At 41.7% G+C, this 22,257-nt stretch overlaps 2 protein-coding genes across 3 annotated transcripts; both read left to right on the top strand.

The window, feature by feature from the left end:
* Positions 1-1,047: 1,047 nt before the first annotated feature.
* On the top strand, positions 1,048-8,688 carry LOC115074135 (indolethylamine N-methyltransferase-like). The gene is made up of 3 exons (XM_029573329.1): positions 1,048-1,694; positions 4,626-4,833; positions 8,067-8,688. The coding sequence occupies exons 1-3, from the start codon at positions 1,547-1,549 to the stop codon at positions 8,506-8,508; spliced, it is 798 nt and encodes a 265-aa protein (XP_029429189.1). The 5' UTR covers positions 1,048-1,546; the 3' UTR covers positions 8,509-8,688.
* A 3,339-nt stretch (positions 8,689-12,027) lies between these two features.
* On the top strand, positions 12,028-21,842 carry LOC115074145 (nicotinamide N-methyltransferase-like). 2 transcript variants are annotated; one of them, XM_029573344.1, is made up of 3 exons: positions 12,028-12,242; positions 18,182-18,314; positions 21,083-21,842. In XM_029573344.1, the coding sequence occupies exons 1-3, from the start codon at positions 12,095-12,097 to the stop codon at positions 21,519-21,521; spliced, it is 720 nt and encodes a 239-aa protein (XP_029429204.1). In that variant the 5' UTR covers positions 12,028-12,094; the 3' UTR covers positions 21,522-21,842. The 2 variants fall into 2 exon arrangements, with proteins under 2 accessions (XP_029429204.1, XP_029429203.1); XM_029573343.1 differs by having other exon boundaries at positions 12,030-12,242; positions 18,182-18,389.
* Positions 21,843-22,257: the final 415 nt, after the last annotated feature.

Below are 22,257 nucleotides of genomic sequence, written 5' to 3'. Positions count from 1 at the left end.
TGTTTCTAATATTGAACAAAAGCACTGTTGCTACAGAAGACTGCAGTAAAATACAGAATTTCCACACAACAGCAAAGCACTATGTATCCTCAATGAGTGAGAGAACCAAATACAAGCTGTAACAGTTTGGGAATACTATAAGAAAATTAGACAGAGCAGTGATTCGCTGATTTAGAAAGATGCTTCCCTCTGATATGTTCCCTTATTTTGTCAGTCTGGTTTCCTTGACAATAGATCCCGGTTCTCCTCTGACCTCACACATGAATCATAGGCATCAGTTGCTAGGGAAACTCCCACATGATCTGCCTAGCCTCAGGCTCTGTCTTTTCAATGCAGCCAATGCTATTCCATGGGAAAACATACAAAAATAAAATGAATGACATATGTTTTATTCGTGGGGCTTGCTCATATGTTTTCAGGGGCAAACAAATCAAACGAGTTCGGCATATTCATTACAGACTGGTCGTTCATTTTAAATGAATGTGCATCCCTATTGTTTAGCAGGGAGCACAAGAGCAACACTAATGGGTGGATTTTCAGAAGGCCACGTGCATAAAATCTGGTCTTTACGTGCGTGGTCGGGCCTAGCGCGCGCCGAGCCTATTTTCAAACAGGCCCAGCCACGTGCGTAAAGGCCGGTACGTGCATAAGTGCAGGCCTTTCTGAAAGGGGCAGGCTGGGGGGTATTTTCTGGGTGGGGTTAGAAATGCCCGGTACAGTGGCCATTTGCCACTGTGCTGGCACGTGCAACTTGCTCCTGCTCCTTGGCAGTAGCAAAAGGTAAAACAAAAAAAATTGGGGTAGTTAGGATAGGGATAGGGGGAGGGCAGGATAGGGGAAGGGGAAGGGAGGTTAGGGTAGGGGGTTGGGAAAGGCCCCGATGCATTGCTGCGCTGACCCAAAATTTTATAACATGTGCACGCCAGCGCGCTCATGTTATAAAATCACGCATCCATAAATTTTGAAAATCTACCCCTAAGAGCGCAGGCACCCTGATGCAGCTCGGCAGGGGATCACAGCTGTGGATGTGCCCCTGAATGTACATCGAAAATATTTAGTCTAACTTTCAAGGAGGATAATATTAGCAGCACTGACTGCTTGGACCTGTCACTAGAGATGACAAAGCACCTTGATCCTCAGTTATTCAATTGTTTGATTTAATTTTCCAAATGTTCTTTTGCAGTTTGTCAGGAAAATAAGGTGCCAGACCTAGAAATTAAGCTTTGAAAATAATGTGATAAATAAACAGAACAGAAGGAATGTCTGTCTTTTTTCAACTTAGTAATAGAAGGTGAACAAAACAGTCTTAAGTGAGTGCTTTTTATGGGAAGTACAGATTTCTATGTTCGCTTTTCTTTCACTGTATTCAGCAGAACTAATAACATGACCATATAATTTTATGTTGTGATTTTACAATATTATTTTATTGCCATCTGGAGTTAAATTTCAGCATCTGCAGCCATCTGGAGCTAAATTTCACAATCTAACACTATATAAGTGCATGGGATACTGAGCCTCCGTACATTGCCTAATCTGAAATTGGACAATGGACTTCACCGACAGCGATTACTACCAGAGAGAATTTGATCCTACAGACTACCTGAACACCTATTACAATGCCACGTCGGGAGCATTTGTGGACAAATATTTTTTGTCGTTTATACTGAAAAAACTATCTGAGACCTTCAAGCCAGGTATGCTACCAATTAGATTTTTCTACATACAGAATTTCTTTGTGGATGCAAATGCTGAGTAGGGAAGCAATATCCAGGATTTCTCCTCCCCCTCCATTCCTCCCCACTTGTTTTTCTAATTATTACATATTGCTTGAGTAGTTTTATGACATTCATTATTTCAGGCATATTTGCAGTCAAGTTTGACCCCACACCCCTACTGCGTACTGTTTATACCTACAGTACCTACCTACTGCGTATATGTTTATATCTACAGTACCTGAATGTAATCCACTTTGAAGCACTGAAAAAAGTGTGAAAAGCGGAATATAGATTTAAAAATAAATAAATCATCTGAATTTCACCAGCCCACACCCTCAGCTAACTCATATCAAAATGTATGGAATAACATGAATGAGTGAGAATTAGAGGACATGGTGTAGGGATGAGGATGTCATCTAATATTTTTTTTATGTTACATGCTTCAGTCTAATATCCAATAGAGTGTAATGTGAAGAACCTAGGATAAGAGTTTCAGCTGTCAAGGACATGATAAGATGTCAGAGGGGGAGGAGAGGGATTATAAACCTGATATCATGTTCAGATGTTCTTCTGTATTTCTGCATTAATGAAAGCATTAAAATAAAGATATAAAAAAAAATGTTTGGAATATGGATAAGGAGTGACATCCTTCAAGGGTTCAATGTCTACAGTTGGCAGCTGGAATACATCCGTAGAAGTGTGGGACAGGAATAACTGGCCATACTGGATGGCTGAATTACTGGGTTGCAGGCAAACAAGCTAAAACCCAAGGACAATAGTCATGTGTAAAACATTTTTTACATATTCTTTGGACTCATAGTTTCTGCCTCTTTCTTTGAGTCAACTGCCACTAAGTGAAATCTGTGCAAAAAGCATTTCTTTTTTGTGCAGATAAAACCCAATTTCATATGCAGAAAACATGGCTTGTGTCCACAAAGCATATTTTTTTGAGCATAAACTTCGAGTTCAGGTCCTGGCACCAGAATCCAGCTTCTGCCTATAACTAACATTTGTCTTGGAAATGTAACTACAGACATGACTAAGAATTATGTTTCCAGCACTAAGAAAACCTGAGTTAAGCCAGCAGCCTTCTCCACACTGGGGGACAGAGCTAATGCCTCTATTAGCATTTGATTTGCATGGGAGGTTGCTAAACTCTATGCACACTGCTATGGGCACAACTCTTTTCTGCACTGGGAGCAAAGCTGGACACAGAAAATGTAGGTCTGCCGAACACACCTTATTACGTCAGCCATTGAGTTATCCACGCAAAGCCTTCCAATATCAACCTTACTAAGCAGAAATTATCAGCACTGTGGAAACAGGATAAAAATGATAAGGTTATAAATAGGGCCCTTCGTTTTCAGTTTAAACCATCTTTCACCATATATTTCTGGATTTTTCCAAAAGTGGCAACAGGTTTAAACCGCTTTTCCTCCTAATTTTAAGGGTGATTAAAGGGGCAACTCCAGAGCTGCAGATGCAGCCTCTCAAGGACTCCAGCCGCTGCTGGAAGCCAGTGCGGGCCAGAACACCTGCAGCGTTTCAAGCCCCGCCCACAGCAAACGCGCTTGCCCTCCAGTGCCGCCGATGTGCTGTTTCACGTCTCGCCTCCCTCCCCCCCCCAGGCAGCCAAAGTGCGTTCTGCTTGGTACCGCCAATGCAGCAAGTGAGTCATGCCTACCCGAAGCACTTCCCGGCAGGCTCCCTGGTCGCATGAAAGAAGTGCAGTGCTGCAGAGCATGGGAGCTTGCCGAAAGAGAGAGGAGAAGCCTGGAGCCACCACTAGTGCAGATGAATGCTGTTGCAATTCTCGTTGGGGACGTGGGGCAATAAAGAGACATGCTAGGCAAGGGAATGAGGTAGTAATAGGGCTGATTGCGAGAATCTGCTCAAGATTTTTTATTGTCCTGGCTTCTGTCCAGCAAAATAAACTCCGATATTTGCCCAGAAAATGAATGTCATATTTTTCCACTGATTTTCTCCCGTTTTTGTTTTTGTCATAGTAAACCTTGCTAAATTCCTGGGAAAATTTAGAGGACAATATTCAAAATGCATTCAGTGCTGTTTAGCTGGCTGAGTGGCACTTATGTGGCTAAGTAGCGGCCATGTTCACTGGCCTCTGCTTAGCCGTACAAGTCCCTTATGCAACTAAAATCCACACACAAAAAATGGGCGTGCATTGGGTGGATCGGGGTTGGAGCGAGTTTGACGTATAACTGATATCCCTAGCTGCCAAACTTCAGAGTTATGCGTATAAGTGTGCGTCTACGTTTAGGATCTCCATAGAGCAGGTCTAAGCTTATCCAGGTAGACTTATCAGTGATGTGCGCACATATACGTGCATATTTATTCATTGGCTTCGCCATCGTGGCGTAGTTGGATAAGTTGTATCTGGCTAAGCTACGTAAATGGCCAACTTTGAATATTGACCTCTTAAAAAAAACAAAACCCAAAATGAATGGACCTAATTATAAACTGTGATTGTCTTAGAGCTGTCCTCTAGGAGCTTTTCTTTCAGAAGGTGACCGCAGAATAAGACATGGGCAGCAGACCAGAATGAGAAGGTGGGGATGAGGTCCGGGAGGGGTGGGTGGGGTGGAAACAAATTTGCAATAATCCAGTGTAATCCTGGAGAAGCAGAATTAACCTGAGCAATATTTACAAGCCAACGAAAGAGCTGACGTCTGTCTCTGGAAGTGTAAAGGGATTGTTTCGAGCACCGGCCCTTGCATGGCAAGTTCAAAACTTGCAGAAGCCCGTTCCAGATGCACTTCCAAAGTGTTTGAGATTTTCAAAGAGTAAAACATGCTTTTTTTTCTTTTAATAGCAATTTGGAAGACATGCTTTTCTTCTGTGTAGGATATCAGAGCATATTTTTTTAACAGCTGTCCTTCCTCTTGGATGTAGGCGGTGTGACAGGGGACACCTTGATCGATGTCGGCAGCGGTCCCTCCATTTACCAGATCATGTCCGCCTGCGAGGTCTTTAAGGAAATCATCGCCACAGATCTCACAGACAAGAACCGCCAAGAGTACGAGAGATGGCTGAAGAAGGAACCAGGAACGTTTGACTGGGCTCCAATTGGGAATTTTGTTTGTAGTCTGGAAGGCAATAGGTGGGTGTACTGGGGCAAACATGACTTTTCTGCCTACATTCACAATTCTAATGCTACTGTGTGCATATAATAAGGTTGATTTTAGTGTATTTGGGGATACAGTTATATGAAAGACACCAGCCACAATGTACATGTATTGCGCTGGGGTTTAGTTTAAATACAGTGGAAAATGGCATAGGAGCTAAGCTGGGGTTGACCACAGAGAAGAGCTGTGCTAGTAGATATTCTACTCATTGCATCCCAGATGCTGGGGGTCGAGCCCCCACTGGCCGAGCTTCTCCTTCTTTGTTGACGCTCTTGTCAGTCCTCAGTGGACTAGCACTCCTGGCTCTCCTCAGCAGGAAAATCCAAACTATAAATGCATGCATACAACAGGACATAAACCAGGACTGGATTAGCCTGTTCCTGATGATGTAGATCTGTTGGGCAGCCCTAGTAACTATGAGATCCATCTTAAGTAATCTAGTGAGAGTAATAAAGTAGGTTTATCTGGATAACATTACCTGGGAAATCAGTGGGGCATACTTGTATATATCTGGATAAAACTTTCTGGGAAACTTTAGGACAGGTATTTTTTTGATAAATGTCCCCATCGCCGCTTCTTTGTAATCATGCAATTCTTGTGCAGGTAGCAATATTTAGCCTGGAAGCAGGAACAATATTCAAATCGTTTGGATTTGTCTGGGTAGGCTCTAAAGATTACTTTGATAAACCCTTTGAATTTTGACCTCCATGTTTATATTCCCCCCTTGGCAGTCAACAGACATTGAGTTCTGACACTGAGCACGTAAGGGATGTCTGTCTTTCTGGGGTAGAGGCGGAGTTTGTAAATACCTCATGTTATCCATACATAGTAACGTAGGAATGACGGCAGAAAAAGACCAAATGGTCCATCCAGCCTGCCCAGCAAGCTTCTTATGGCAGCAACTGACGCTCCGTGCAGTTACCCCCAAGCCTTATGTTAAGAGTAGGAATATTAAAAATCAAAACCAAGCAACTGCCAAATCCACAACAAAATTAGTGCTGCTGGCAACATTTTTACAAGGTGAGCAGCCTTCCTGATAATTCATGCAGTTGCTGCTGCTTGAACGTGCTTTGCTTTTGGACTTGGCCTTAGAAGCAGGGCTGTGCTTTCTTCCTAATGTCAGAACCCAAGACTGTAAAAGTCAGGGCCCGGCGTTGGCTGCTGTCTAAATCCAATTCCCCTTTTCTCTCCCCCCCCCCCCCCCATTGAAACGGAGAGTGATGCCGCAGTTGCATCAAAATCATGTAAGCTGATTGGTTATGGGTAGTAATCCCCATGACTCCTGCCGCTCCACGCTGGTTACCTCCCCCCCCCCCCCCCATGCCCCCTTTTCTTAATTTCCAGTTCTAGCCTTTAGGGCTCCACATCCTATGTCCTGCCCTAACAACAGGCAATAAAATATCAGAATGAAAAAGCAATGGGGTTCCTGGCTAAGCCTTGCAAGACTTCAACATGAGCACAGCCCTGGGCGTATTTTCCTGACAAGCTCCTGAAAAAAAAAAAAGATTGCAGTATTGTCCTTGTGAAACCCACAGGTAGAAATGAAACTTTTTTTTTTTTTTATTTAATATTTTCATAGCCAAGAGACTGCACCATTGGTATAACCACCTTCCTCTTCAGGAATTAGAGAGCTAAAACTTGCTTTTAAAAATTCCCCAAGCATTTAAGTGGCTAAATGTACTCCCCCCACCAAAGGCAGTTCAATCTAGCCAGACTCCCAAAATGTTCGCGGGTGGGCTTATGACTTAGCTGGCTAACACTGATTTTCAGCGCCAATTAGCTAAGTTTCATCACTCAAGCTCAGTCACACAAATAGCAGTCCTAAATTTAAGCAGCCAAATGTTCTCTGTCTAGATTTAGGTAAACTTTTCAGCTGAAAACTTAGCAGGCTAGGTTCAGCTGAAAATGATCTGGTTATTTACTGCACTGACCTCTTTGCCAATACAAGCCTAAACTGCAGCACTTGTTGTGCATCTAGCACAAATAATACAAATAATGTCATCTTACTAAGTTTTTAATGCAACTAAACACAACAGGCACCGCATGCAGGAGATGGATCTGGGCTGATGAGGCGAGTATCTGGCTTACAGCTGAACCTCCTTGTCCCATGCAGAACAGGAGGCTGTTGACAATCTGTCAAGCTTTTGCCACCATCCATCCAGGGGGTTTGCTCCTCCCACAGTGCAACTCACAGACCAGAAACAGGGTGAGCTGAAGAGGAACATTGGAATTGCACCTAATTCAAGTCATAAAGGATGATTCAATCCTGACTTTTACCCCATTTAATGCATGGAATTATAGTTCTGGTCTACTTAAAGAAAAGTAGGAAGTAGGCCTGAATCCTGGGTGGATTGAACTGGGTGAGCTGACAGCCTTACTTCATGGTTCAAGCAGCAGTACTAATATCCAATTCCAGCCTTTCTGCTGCTAAAGGGTCACATATCATCTCTTTACTGAGTCTGGACCTTGACTGGTGAGTGAATAATATGAACAAACCATACAGAGGGAAATTATGACATGGATCTAGCTGACCAACTAAGGAGTTATCTGGCTTGATCAAAGGCTTTGAAAAGAGCAGCTAAACATTAATGACCAGTTTCACTAGGCAGCTATATTTTAGCCCCTCAAAAAGTGAACATTTTGGAAAGTGAGGCTGAGCTGGGGGCGGGGGGGGGGGGGGGGGGAGGGAGGAAATAAACTATGCACTTATAGAGAATTTTCAAATAAAAACTCAAATTTCACTCACCAAATCCCATCTGCACCTCCAGAAGGGGCAAAGGAGAAACATTTTTTACCCACATAAGTGTCTGTAGATTTTAAAGGAAAACTACCTAGGTAGCGTCTCTTTGAAAATTTGAAACACATGGACTCTGCCACAAGGTGTTTTAGTGAAAATTGTCCCCGTCATCTGTACTTAACAAGTTTCACACATGACAAAGATTTCTAGGCCAGGAGGCGAATGCTACTCAGAAACCTTTAGGCACATCTGGAAGTTCCAGCCTTTGAATGATCGGGAATTCCCTGTGGATGGATTCGACAGGTAGGTTTCTACAGTACTACTACTTCCTAGCCACTACAGAGAGTAGATCACTATCGTCCTTCAAAGCACAAAGGTTTCAGGAGTGAGATCCATTAGTCAATTGTCATCAGTGCTGTGCTGCTTCCTACCACTGTGGTCATGCCCTCTTTGGTTGCCATTTTATTCCAGGCAAAGCTGGCCTCAGAAGGAAGAGAAGATAAGAGGGGCAGTCAAACGGGTCCTGAAGTGTGACATCATGAAAACAAACCCTCTTGATCCCCTCACCCTTCCCCAGGCTGACTGTGTGGTCAGTTCATTGTGTTTGGAAGCTGCATGTAAAGACCTGGACGCCTTGCGTAGCGCGCTGAGAAATATTGCATCACTGCTCAAAATTGGAGGGCATCTGGTGCTCTGTGGTGTCTTGAATTGCAACTTTTACCTGGTAGGCCAAAAAAAGTTTTTCAGTCTAGCCTTCAATGAAGTGTTTCTTACAAAGGTTCTCTCTGAAATTAATTTTGTCATTAAAGAGCTTGAGGTGATTCCCTTGGATGAAACTAAGAAAGAAATCTGTGATCATTCTGCAATGTTTTTCCTTCTAGCATGCAAACAGGGAGCTGCTAAATCTGAATAAAGAGCACCTACTAAGGACCAAATTTTAAAACCTCTAGGCGTGTAAATCCAGTGGATTTACGCGCGTGGGGGGGGGGGGGGGGTTTACATGCACCTGGCCTATTTTATAAAGGCCCGGCAATACGCATAAAGCCCCAGGACACGTCTAAGTTCCGGGCTTTACAAAAAGGGTGGTCTAGGGGTGGGGTGGTCTAGGGGCGGGGTGGGGGGCGGGGCCAGAGGCCTCCGGCACAGCGGCCATTTGCAGCTGTGTTGGAGGATCGCGTGCCGGTGTGCAAAAGGTAAGATAGAGGTCGGGGGGGGGGGGTTTAGAATAGGGCTAGGGGGTGGAAAAGTTAGGGGACGGGGTGGGAAGGTTAGAATAGGGGGAAGGGAATGGGGAAGGCTGTTGGCGTCGTCACGCGCAAGATGCACTAGAGTGCACCCCCCTTGCGTGCGCCGACCCCTGATTTTATAACATGTGCGCACACATGTTATAAAATCGGGCGTACATGTGCATGCTCTGGGTAGCGCGCACACATGTACCCCTAAGCCTCTGAATTGGTAGTATGGGAGGCAATGTTCAGAACACTTGTTATGTCCATTGTTGTCCAGTATTCCAAAGGTCAATCTCAGTGGACCAAGAGGCCTGTGTTTTAAAAGATCTTCCTTCCGTGTCCTCACTGCAGGCATTTTCCATGCTCCCTTAATTTCAAGAATTATATTCAAGGCAAGTTTGAGATCATTTTTCTATATGACAAATCAAATAACTACAGTAACTGAGTGAAATCCACTTTGAAGCACCTGAAAAGCTGAATATAAATAAATGAGGGACTTTATCAAATGCCTTCTGAAATCCAAATATTTCAACTCAAACCCACCCCCCACCCCCCCATCCCGTAAGACATAAAGAGATAATTAAAACATGAACTAGGTTGCATGAACAGCTACCGTTACTTCTGTGTTGATGATCTTCTCTCTTTCTCCTTCCTTTCAAAATTATTGAGTTATATAGTGCAAGTCTTTAAATGTTTCTTAAAGAATTTAAGAAACATTTAAAAACTTATCTTTACTCTCAAGCCTTCAATCTTCAATAACATTTTTATCACTTGTTGTAATTTACCATCTATCATAGTACCAAGTACAGCTTGTTTTGTATAAATTGTATGTTTTTTAACCTATTGTGTATGTAAGTAAGCATGTACACCGCCTAGACGGATAGTTTTTCTACCCATTGTGCGGTATATAAAACTTTTTAAATTAAAAAAAAAAAAAAAGTCTGGGTTTCACTGCATGTTTGGTTTTCCTTACATATGAGTGCACTTATCCATATCAAGCCGATGCATTCGGCACTGGAAATATGTTTGTTTATGACTATTTGGAGCTAGTCCAACATTTTACTGCGAGCTTAAATTGGGCTCTGTCTACTATTTGGGATCCTGCCAAGTACATGGGACCTGGATTGGCCACGGTTGGAAATAGGATACTGGGCTTGATAGACTCTTGGTCAGGATCAATATGGCAGCTCTTATGTTAATTAGGCACTCTTCAGTCTCTTATCTATTATGGGTATACTTCAAGTGTCTTGCCTGTTTGGGTGTGCTTAACTAAGCTTTTGCCAAAAGCTGGAATGGCTTATGTAGACAAAGGGCATTTTTCTTGCTTATCATGATGGCAGAATATGCAACAGGGCTTTAAGAAACCAAATCTGCTCTCAAGGGACATACAAGGAGTCCCATGCAATGGGATAGCATCAGGCAAACAAGGGAACTTTTTAGAAAAAGAGAAAATGAAAATACTTCACTTTTTTCTTAGACAAAAATAATTCTAGTGCCCCTGTTTGCCTTGCAATAAAACACAATCGTTGTAGGATGTGTGATGCTTTGCATTGAACCAATAAAAACAATATGTTCTACTTCATGATTTTACGAGACCACATAGATTCCTTCTTCAGATGTGACTGCAAGGTAGAAAGGAGTAAATGTGAGAGCTTCAGGGTGGGGCTGTCAGAAACCCAGGACTGGCCCAAAAACACACAGTCTGATGTAAAATATATTAGCTAATGTATGTAAATAAGTATTGTCCACTGGAGGAACATTTTTCACATGAGATGAAATGCAAGAGAGCTGTTTTTGCATTGAGTTTGCACTTTTCTCTATGGGGGACACAAATGAGAGTTACCGCTGCTTTATAAAGATTTCTGAACTCATTCAGAGAAGTTAAAGAAAGATTTAAAACAAAAGAATGGCATCTAATTTATGCTGTGGGAATTTGAAAAAAAATAATCCCATGCTCTTTATAGCATAAGCATTTCGGAAGGGTGCATTTATGGAGGCAGTGCATGTAATGGAGGCAGCGCATGCAAATTTTCTCTCATGCATATTCATTGTGGATATCCTGAAAACCCGACTGGCTGGGGGGTCCCCAGGACAAGGTTGGGGACCACTTATCTAACCCATTAGAGTTTAAAATAACTCCCAGTGCTGTAACCATATTTTTAGGAAAACTCTTTCACCCATTAATTTGGGAAAGATGGTTAATGATTGGTTGGACCTGCTGATCCAGAGTGCTTCTGTCTGTGAGGGATTAAGCTTTAGTGTATGCTGGCTTTATGCAACTGTATGAAGAAAATTGAATGCAGACCAATTATTTGCTTCCTGCAGGTCAGTAAAAACCACTGGCTGCAGATCACTGACAAAGAAATACCCACTAAACCCATTTCCCGGTATTAATGGAGTTAAAAGGAGCAAGATAAATATTAAATAAAATCTGTGCTAAAATGGAGCCCTGAGGGACCCCATATAATAATGGATGAGGAACAGAAAACACCAATTTGTTAAATATGAGTAAAATCATTTTATAACATACCCCTGGAGACCCAGGTCAATAAGTGATTTATAGAATTGAAAGATTAACTCATATTCAACATGTACTCTATATATTTGTCTATATAATGTATATGTTTATATATATATATATATATATATATATATATATATTGACATGGATACAAAAATATCTAAACTAAAAAAGCAGTCTGGATCATTTTTTAAACGAGTTGAATTTTCCACATTTCTCTATGGGAACAAATTTTAGAATTACCGCCTCTTTGCAATGACCCTCCACATCCATCCCCCTATTTTTAAGGATTAAAGAGAGCTTTAAAATAAAAGAATGGCGTTCAGCTTATTTTGTGTGAATTTGAAAAAGTATAAAAAAAAAATGTCACACCTTTCTTTTAAATAATCCCATGCACGTTGCAGCTTTAGCATTTCAGAAGGATGCGTTCAGCCACTTCTGGGGTGGAGACTGTGGCAGAGCTGTACTTTGCTCATATCTGCATGATATATTCAAAAGGAGAGATGAAACCTGATCGCTATTAATAACCAATTACTGAGAAATTACTCAAAGCCCAAAAATGTCTTTAGGTCTCAGGAGAATCAGAAGTGAAACCGGCCAGCACTAGGACCCATTGAGCCCGGCATGTGGTATCTTGTTCCACCCTGTAGGGAAGCCCCACCTCCTCTCCAGCTGCATCCAGCTGTAAAAACTCAGGCATTCATTCCCGCAGCCAGACTCTTTACAAGTAGAAACTCAGACAGGACAACATGTGTGACTTTGCTGATGCAGAGGTTTACCAGCAGGAGTTTGACCCACGAGCATACTTAGAAATGTTTTATAATTTTGGAGCCACAGACCTATTGGAGGATATTCTACGGTTTCCACTTACACATCTTATGAAGGCGTTCAGTTCAGGTGAGTTAAAGGCAGGTGTGCTATAGATCCTCCATCTGTATGGGAGAACTTCAGTATGTATTTCCCAAGAACAGCACCTCAGGTAGCACATTGTGTGTACTCCAGTGCATGCAACTCTATCTCATGCATATTCATGGTGGCAATGTAGAAAACCCGACTGATTAGGCGTGCTTCCAGGAGAGGGTTGGGAAACACTACTCTAGGTAACAGTACAGTGATCAAAATGTTTAACACAAATATGTACAACAAATAACACCTTCCTTCTTGGACTTGGCAAAGCATGGATCTGTCCCAGCACAGAAAAGGTTGCACGATCCAAGTGTCCCAGCTGAGGAAACTCGCAAGCCCATACACTCTCATAGATGATCTCCAGCTCTCCTCATTGTCACTGCACCACATCCCCCTACCGTCAGGTCCAGGGAATCAGAAAGTGGGATGTGTGGACCCAAGCATGGGAATCTGGCCCTAGCCCCATCTGCTATCCATCAATCAGTTACTGTACAAAACTTTATGTTCATGCATCCAAGATATATAGAATACAAGCAGAACTGCCAGATTTGGCTGCTCCATCCATAACTTCTTTCCTTTGCTTGTGATACAGGGGTCTTGTAAACACACACTGAAAAGTTAGGGTTAGTCCTGTGAAATGTCCCACACATCAAACAACCGATGTGAATAATTTAAACAGGAAATGCAAAATAGTTTTGTTTCCCTGGAAAATAAGCTATAGGAGAAAGCTATGGGTATATGGAAAAAAATTGGGAAGGATTCTGATTCAAGGGTGATAGCTTGGAAGATTTTTCACAGGGCGCATTGGTGGCCTTATCAGACTGATAAAATATATATATAAATTTCTTGGGTATATTAGAGAGATTGCAGCTAAAATGGTTCTTACCTTCATATGATGTGTTTGTGTGCAACAGTACAACCTTATTGGCAAAAAGGTTTTAAGTTTTATAAAACAAGCAGTACATTTCTCTGATCCCTACAGACCCCATCTGGATTTTCTTGTCTAATGATTTGCAGCAAAAAGCATTGAATGCTTTGCAAAAATCGAAGGAGAAGCATTATTGTACTAGTAGTAGCCATAAGGATAATCATGAGAAAATCGAAAGTAATTGTAAGGTTCCTGGCCTCCGTTACCAATCACATTTTTTCTTAATGGGTTCGATACAAGATTTAATCTTAAACTGCAGGGCTAACAGAAACAGCACACAAGTTCTCTGCACCTCCAAGGATTTAAATATTAACTATACAGGACAAGGATCAGGGACAGTCCACAGTACCTGGTCACATGTTCAAATACAACAAAGCAGAATCAGTTCACAGCAGTCAGAACAAGTCCAGTTCAAAGGTCAAGGTATCCAGGTTCGCGTCCATACACAATGCAACAAGTTCACACTGTATTTCACTTCAGCTTACTTAAAGAGTCACAGATCTCCTCATCCAGGTTCCACACAGTGCAGCTAAACAGCCCTTGAGTTGCCAGGAGCAGGATATTGTTTCCAGAGATCCCCCTTTTGTAGCCCCAGATTCCAGTTTGGTTCTTCAAATCTCTTCCTTTGCATAACCTGGCTTTATCAATACCATCCAGTGGCTGGGGAGGCTGAGCTCCTGTTACTCACTCTTCCCTGTTCCAGACCCAACAGAACTCTTTTGCCCTTACAGTAATTTATAAAGATATGCTCAGAAAATGGTTAGATCTATTATCCATTACTGCAACTTTTGAGAAGAGGCTGAATAAGGTAGAAACTTGTGTTAAATCAGTCCATTTGGTGAGGTCCATATTCAAAGCCATCAGGGGCATAACAACAAGGCAGAATGGCAGCAAACCTCCAAGATGCTTTCAATTGTCTTGCCACTGCATGGAAATATGGAAAGTCCAACAAACTCTTAATGATTTTTACAATGACCGATCTTTTCCATAAACATGTTCACCGGGCACACTGATTGGTGTGGGTAATATAGATCAGTGGTTCTCAACCAGTGTGTCGTCAAGAACACGCAGGTGTGTCGCCACACTTCCCAGTCCCCCGCTGACCCAGCTGTTCCCCGGTCCTCCTCCGAATGCTGTCAGCCTGGGTGGAACACGGCATGACAGCTGGAGTCAGCGGCACCGGCATGGTCTTCCCGTCCTCCCCCCCCCCCCCCGCGGCCTGGAAGAGGAAGTGGTGAGCAGCGGGTGCGTGAGCGGGAAGAAGAGACCATGCTAGTGTGGTCAGCGTCGGCCCAAAGAACAGAAGAGAGGCATGGCCTGAGGAATGAGCAGCGCGGCTCGGAGAAAAATGAAGAAGACCGTCAACCCCCGCGGCCGATGGGACTCCTTTCTCCACGAAGGCTGAAAATGAAGGAGGTTAGGGTTGGGAGGAGGCTGCTGCTGCCGCTAGTTCCGGGGAGGGAGAGAGAGAGTGAATGAGCAAGCATGTGTGTTTGAGATCCTGTGTGTGTGTGAGATAGCATGTATGTGAATGATTGAGAGCCTGTATATGTGAAAGAGAGTATGTGTGTGATTGAGAGCCTGCCTGTGAGAGAGAGAGAGCATGAATGTAAGTTTATGATTGGGAACCTGTATGTGTAAGTTTGTGATTGAAAACCTGTTTGTGTGAAAGAGTATGTGTGTATTATTGAGATCCTTTGTGTGTGAGAGAGATCATGTGTATGTATGATTAAGAGCCTATGTGTATATGTAAGAGAGAGAGCATGTGTGTCTGTGTGTGATTGAGAGCTGGTTTAGGTGAGAGAGCATGTCAGTATGTGACTGAGAGCCTGTGTGTAAATGAGAGAAAGAGAGAGCATGTGTGTCTGTGTGTGGTTGAGAGCTGGTTTAAGTGAGGGAGCATATGAGTATGTGATTGAGAACCTGTGTGTTAATGAGAGAAAGAGAGAGAGCATGTTTGTAAGCATGTGAATGAGTCTGTGTGTGAGAAAAAGACAGGATGTATGTGTGTGATTGAAAGTCTGTGTGTGTAAGCCTGAAAAGATAGACAGCATGTGTGTAAATGTGTAATTAAGAGCCTATATAAGTGAGAGAAAAAGCATGTGTATATGTGAGTGACTGAGAGCATGTGTGTATAGGTGTGTCATTGAGAGCCAGTGTGAGAGACAGCGCTGGTATGTGACTGAGAGAGAGGAGAAAGTTCCAAGCAAACCACCCCGCCTCCTGCTAATTCAAAACAATCTCAGGAGACCTGGATATCAAACATTCCCAGGTATGCAGAGCAAAAACATTTTTGTATCCTTATTTTTCATTACTGGGTCTTTGTGTCTGCTATTTTGAAATATTTTATTGGTATCTAGAAATTTTTTATGAGTTTTTAATTATTGGATATTCCACTCAGCAGCTGTTTCAAAATAATCTGTTTTTGTTAGTATGGTTTTACTGCTACTGATTTTATATTTCTTGATTTGTTTTATAAGGATGGGTGATGTTTTTTTTTCCTTTATTATACTGCATACAGAGACTCTGGCTTGTTGCAGTTTCCAATTCAGTTTTTTCTGCATACTTCTAGTTATGCATTTTGGTCTCTTTATTCTTTGTTAGATGAGGGTCAGCACATGTGATTTAGGTGAGGTTTTCTGCTGGCGTGTAGTTTCTGTGTAGGGCTCTAAGCAGCCTGACTTGGTCTGTTTTCCTAATAGGAGATGTATTGGTGTCTTAAGGCCTGGTGTAATATTTTCAGTGTTGCCTTTTCTTAGGTAAGGTGGTTACTGTTTAAGTGCTGGAAATTGGTGCTGTTTTGGTGTGGGATGTTTACTATTTATGCAATTTCTGTTCAGACAGAATACATATCTTTTCCTTGTGTCATTTTAAACAATAAGAATAATTATCGGACCTTTACTTTTTATTTCTGCCGTGAATTGTAATGAGCAGTGTGTCACACATGTGAGCGTGGCCTGTCAGGTGTGTCACGATGGGAAAAAGGTTGAGAACCACTGGTATAGATTATGCTGAGCCACCTTGGCCAGGTCTGGCCAGGCTACATACTTCTGTGCCCAGTATTCCAGTGGATCTGTGACCATGTCCTCAATGAGCTCTGTTAATGTGTTACAAAAATTTCTGTTGGGGATCTTCCTGCCTGCCTGCATGTGTGTGAGAGAGTGTCTGCCTGGTTTTGTATGTGTCTGTCTGCATGTGTGTGTGAGAGAGTGTCTTCCTGCTGGCCTGCGTGTGAGAGAGTCTCTGCATTGTGTGTGAGGGCTTACCTGAGTGTGTATATGTGAAAGTGTGTGGGGAATGTTTTAGAGAATGAACATGTGTGAGTGTGAGACAGGATAGTGTGGACACTCACCCCCCAATTCATAGCATTCTCAGGGTGATTGGCCATCAAAAGATCCCAGGCATGGAGAGTGGGAGATTTTTAAATCTACTAGTTTCAATTTTTGGGTGTTATTTGATGTGTCTGCTGTTTTGAAATATTTTGTTTTTTGGGGAAATATTAAAACAGTTTTTAATTATTGGTTCTGTTACTTAGATGACACCAGAATTTTTTTTCTATCGTAGCGTGTAGTGGAAAATATCCTGCTTTATCCTCATTGTTAGAGAGTGTTTTGGGGGAGGGGGGTCTGTCATCACAAATAGTCACTTAGTTTTGACATTTCTATTTGTAATGCTGTTTTGGTTGTTTCCTCCTTTACCACCTTGTCCAGTTTTCTAGCATCAAGCATTTAATTGGTCCTGGAATAAATAATTATACCAGCGGTGGCCAACTCCGGTCCTCGAGATTCACAAACAGGCCTGATTTTCAGAATATCCATAATAAATATGCATGAGATTTGCATACATTGGAGGCAGTGCATGCAAATCTAATGTGTGCATATTCATTGTGTATATCCTGAAAAATTGGTCTGTTTGTGGCTCTTGAGAACTGGAGTTAGCCACCCCTGAATTATACTCTATGATTTATGTGAAGAATGTATATAAGATAGAATGACATTAACTGTAAAAGTAATGTAAAACATTTGCAGTGGGAATGTGGGCGGAGCTTGCAGCAGAGTTGGGGTGGAACTTGGCTGCTCCCTCCCAATCAAAAAGGCGTTTTGCTGCCCCGGTTTAGGTTACCCCCATGTTTTTGTTAAGGGTAGTAACTGCCGCTCCGTGCAGGTTACCACCAAGCCTTATGTTAAAGTAGTAATATTAATAATCAAACCAAGCAGCTGTCAAACCCATAACAAAATTACTCCTTTACAACATTTTTACAGGGTGAGCAGCCTTCTTGATAATTCAGATAATGTTGCTTGAATGTGCTTTGCTTTTGGACTGGCCATAGAAGCAGTCTTAAGAACATAAGAACTTAAGAACATAAGAAATTGCCATACTGGGTCAGACCTACTAGCATCAGTAGTATGAGATAGACTTAGTTTTGGGGTACTTGCCAGGATCTTGTAGCCTGGATTGGCCACTGTTGGAAACAGGATGCTGGGCTTGATGGACCCTTGGTCTGACCCAGCATGGCATGTTCTTATGTTCTTATTGCTATTCTCTAAGACAACTTGATTAATAGCAGGTAATGGGCTTCTCCTCCAAGAACTTATCCAAACAATGTCCCAAGAATGTTTGGGAGCCTCTGGTCACACTGCACCATGGGGGCACAGAAGGATAGTTTCTTTATTATTAATAAATGACATTGTTTCTTGTCTGTTGTGTATCTAATTTATCTAAAGTTTGGAGAATATCTATTTAATTTTTGGAGAGTGTATTTTGTTTCCTTTAATAAAAATGCATGATTACATAAATAAAACCCAGTTCAACAGCATAGGCCCAAACCATTATTCGGGATCGCACATTTGTGACCAAACAGTAAGTTGGCAGACCCCTTCCTACAAGTTCCACATTAATGCAATGAGGACAGTCCTGTCCATATAACAGTAGGGGAGAGCTGGTGATTTGGCCATTCAGAACCCTGGCTTGTGATGTTACCTGTCTTCATTTTTGCTCACAGGTGGTGTGAAAGGTGATACCTTCCTAGACATCGGCTCTGGCCCCTGTATTCACCAACTTCTCTCTGCCTGTGATTCCTTCCAAGAACTCATTGCCTCAGACTGTGTTGACAGCAACCTGCGAGAGATAGAAAGGTGGTTAAAGAAGGATCCAGGAGCCTATGACTGGAGACCCGCTGTGAAGCTAATCTGTGAACTGGAAGGTGACAGGTAGGGGGTGGGGGAAGCACAGAAGTAAACTTCCAGTTAATAATCCAAATCCTTTCCAGTCTACCTAGTTTTGGAGACCTTTCGAAGGTCCTAAAGAAGCTGCACATGTTGGCTAACGTCATCTGAGTTGAGCAGGAAGGGTGAGGTGTTCAGACATAGGTATGTTACTCTCCATCCTCATCTTTAATCTGGATGTGATAGAGACATGCTGTTTAATAACCTTTTAAAAGTGTATCCCATACATAAAGGTGTCACCAAAGTGTTCTTTACTATTGTCTCCAGTATCTTCACTGACTATATTAGATAAGGTCAGAGAAAGTAGGAGGTCCATATTCAGCCACTTATTTGGCTAACTTTGTAGGTATATTCAATAGTGCAGCCACACCATATAGCTGGCTAACTTTCTCCAGCTAACTTTAGGAAAGCTCTTTGGAACGACCAGACTTAACCGGATAAGTTAGCCAGCTAACTTTGAACATTGGCGTTAGCTAGATAACCTAGCCGGATAATTCAATTCCTCCCAGTTATGCCCCCAGAACACCCCTCCCTAGCTTAGCTGGCCAAATTCTAGCCAGCTAACTTATTAGCTGACTAAACTATAGATGGATAAATGCCCAAATATTGATTTAGCTGAATAACTTTGAGTTGCCTGTCTAAATCTTTCTGAATATGGACCTCACCGAGTGCAGTGGTGTGGCTGACACTTCCCAATAGGAATGCCCATCTACAGTAAGCAGTTTAACAAAACTCATGAGCCCACTTAGCTTGGAGTTCCTTCCTTCTTGGCTCCTATCTGAGAGGGTGGCTGTAGATCTAAGGGTGGAGTTCCAAGGCCTTTAGGATCATGGAGTCCAAGAGAGGATTTCTGATACATTCTGAGGAGCCTAGAAAAGTGGTTTATAAGAAAGGAGAATCAGTCCCATTCTCCTTATCTGTCTGAGAGAAAATTCTTCAGAGTTTTGGAATAAGTAGATTTTTTGGGGGGAGTCATAGGGAATACTGCCTTGTAAGGAGAAAGTCCCATTTCTTTTAAGGAAAACATCAGCAATGGTGTTTCTGAAGTTTATCAGGAGGAGTTTCCTGTTGCCTACTGGGAAGGAGACTACATCCAGTTTGCAGGTGCTATTGGGGAAAGTACCCAGGGAAGGTCCCTTGTCAAGAGTACTTATTCTGGTACAATACTATGAGGAATATTCCAGATCCCCCCTACTGGTACATCATCATCACACAATAGGAATCATTAATATCATACATTTACATAATGCTACAATTCATTATATATTACAACATGTATATGATCCCATTCAAAGAGAGCATAATATTCTTCAGATTTTTATTAATTTATATTGCACTTTACCAAATCACACAACATGCATAAAATATACACTTTGATCAACCAAGATGAGAAACCTCATCCATCTTATAACTGTGGAAGTGTCATATTTACATCACATAATATCATACTATGATATTCCCCAGACATCTCATATCCCTATACCTTTAATATCCCATGTCCACATTCACACTCATTCATACACATAAAATCTAAACCCACCCATAAAATCCAATTAGTATTTCAGTATTCACTCATTATTTTGAACATTTCATATGTTACTCTATTCCATCCCCATGATTCCAACACTGTTCACCCGTATTTAAACCTCTAATTCATTACATATTTTCATACATATATAAGCTGTTCCATGAGTGGAATGAATTAGAGGTTTAAATACGGGTGAACAGTGTTGGAATCATGGGGATGGAATAGAGTAACATATGAAATGTTCAAAATAATGAGTGAATACTGAAATACTAATTGGATTTTATGGGTGGGTTTAGATTTTATGTGTATGAATGAGTGTGAATGTGGACATGGGATATTAAAGGCATAGGGATATGAGATGTCTGGGGAATATCATAGTATGATATTATGTGATGTAAATATGACACTTCCACAGTTATAAGATGGATGAGGTTTCTCATCTTGGTTGATCAAAGTGTATATTTTATGCATATTGTGTGAATTGGTAAAGTGCAATATAAATTAATAAAAATCTGAAGAATATTATGCTCTCTTTGTATGGGATCATGTACATGTTGTAATATATAATGAATTGTAGCATTATGTAAATGTATGATATTAATTATTAATGATTCCTATTGTGTGATGATGATGCAAGAGTACTTACTGCCAGGAAGTGCTGACTTATCGGCGACTGACTTTGGAATTGATCTCGGCATTGAAGTGCATTATTTCAAAGGGTACCCTGCAGTGAAATTTCATCTGCCATCATACATTCAGTAAAAAAAAGTATTTTTTAACATCTATGTGCAGTATTTTTCTTTTACTGGAGGAAATAGAAGACCTCAGCAGGAAGTATAAAACCCTAAAAACCTTTCCCTTTCTCTTTGTTGAGCATGGGTCAGAACAAGGCCATAGCACTCCCAAATGAGCCCCCTACTCGCTGGTGGAACAGGGGTCACGCACAGCTTCCAGTTTCTTTCCTGGAGATGTCCACGGATCCTTTCCTGCTCCGAACCGCCAGTGACTGGCATGACGACTGCCACCGCTCAGGCCTTCCTACTCCACCGCCATTTTCAATAGAGTTGAACGTCCAAATGATTATTATTATTATTATTAGATATTAAACTTTCACAATAATTTCTCTCTTTTCCCGTTTTGATTATTTCAGGGAAACCTGCGCTGAGAAGGAAGAGAAGTTAAGAGGAAAGCTGAAGCAACTCTTGAAATGTGACGTAACCAAGCGAAACCCACTGGAGCCTCAGGTCCTGCCTCCCGTTGACTGTGCCCTTGCATCCTTTTGTTTGCAGGTGGCTTGTAAAGACCAGGCAGCCTACATCTCTGCTCTGAAAAACATCAACACATTGCTGAAACCCGGGGGCCATTTACTGGTGGTTGAAACCCTGGGCGAGAGCACTTACACTGTGGGGCAGAAGGTGTTCTTTGTTCTAAACCTGAATGAGGGATTCCTCAGGAAGGCGGTCAGAGAGGCAGGGTTTGCTCTGGAGAATCTGGAACGGCTGCAGAGAGCTGACAATTCCTTGCAAAGCAGCACAGATTATGAGACCATTGTAGTCATTGTTGCCCGTAAAGTGAATGAAGTTTCCTGAGCTAAGGAGTTGAGCACCCTGCAAGCAATTAACCAAATGCTCTTTCCATGGTTTTGCATTATTCTGTACAAACTAGCTATGTAACAAAAAGAGCAAACTCCTCACTAATGAAAATCAAAATAACAAAAAAGAGGTGCAATAAAAAGATATAATATGAAGAAACCTTCTAGAGGAATGGTATCAGAAGAAGATGGGCCTCAAGCAGTGGTCAGTCACCTGCACCATAACACCACGTCATTTGCCAAACCTCTTTTGTGATTCTTTTAATATCCCTGGACATTTAACTCAAAATAAATAAACAACTTTTTATCTTAAAACTGGTGCCAAAAAGCCAGTAGCCGGCATCTATATTCTTCTCTGCATCACCCAACATGGCCAGTATTACAGCTGTCTTCATCAGGGGGTCAACATGGCTTTACTATAACGAAACACATACAAACATTAAAACATACACATCTCTTTCCTACAAATTTTAACAAATTTAAAGTAGCAAACTAACTCGTGCAAACATACAGCTAACACAGAGCACTTTGAACTCTCAACAATGGCCACAGACATCTTAAACACCAACACTGCTCCTTTATATGGAAGAGCAAGACTTTTTTTTTTTCTTTAATTCTTTATTTATCAATTTTTATTATACATTCAAACAAGGATTGCATAATTGAAATATCAATGAATAATTAACAAATAAACATATAAGATATTAATTAAGAAAAGAAAATAAGATAAAGTT

This window comes from Rhinatrema bivittatum, chromosome 12 (genome assembly GCF_901001135.1).
Source record: "Rhinatrema bivittatum chromosome 12, aRhiBiv1.1, whole genome shotgun sequence".
In the NCBI taxonomy this organism is placed as follows: domain Eukaryota; kingdom Metazoa; phylum Chordata; class Amphibia; order Gymnophiona; family Rhinatrematidae; genus Rhinatrema; species Rhinatrema bivittatum.
The sequence above is the reverse complement of the archived record's forward strand: the minus strand, read 5'-3'. Positions and strand labels throughout refer to the sequence as shown.

Excerpts from the sequence above, each read along its gene's own strand:
- LOC115074135 (XM_029573329.1), top strand. The coding sequence starts at position 1,547 with ATGGACTTCACCGACAGCGATTACTACCAGAGAGAATTTGATCCTACA. Across the intron at positions 1,695-4,625 it reads ATCTGAGACCTTCAAGCCAG|GCGGTGTGACAGGGGACACC; the intron begins GTATGCTACCAA and ends TCTTGGATGTAG. Across the intron at positions 4,834-8,066 it reads TGTAGTCTGGAAGGCAATAG|GCAAAGCTGGCCTCAGAAGG; the intron begins GTGGGTGTACTG and ends ATTTTATTCCAG.
- LOC115074145 (XM_029573343.1), top strand. The coding sequence starts at position 12,095 with ATGTGTGACTTTGCTGATGCAGAGGTTTACCAGCAGGAGTTTGACCCA. Across the intron at positions 12,243-18,181 it reads TATGAAGGCGTTCAGTTCAG|GTGGTGTGAAAGGTGATACC; the intron begins GTGAGTTAAAGG and ends TTTTGCTCACAG. Across the intron at positions 18,390-21,082 it reads TGTGAACTGGAAGGTGACAG|GGAAACCTGCGCTGAGAAGG; the intron begins GTAGGGGGTGGG and ends TGATTATTTCAG.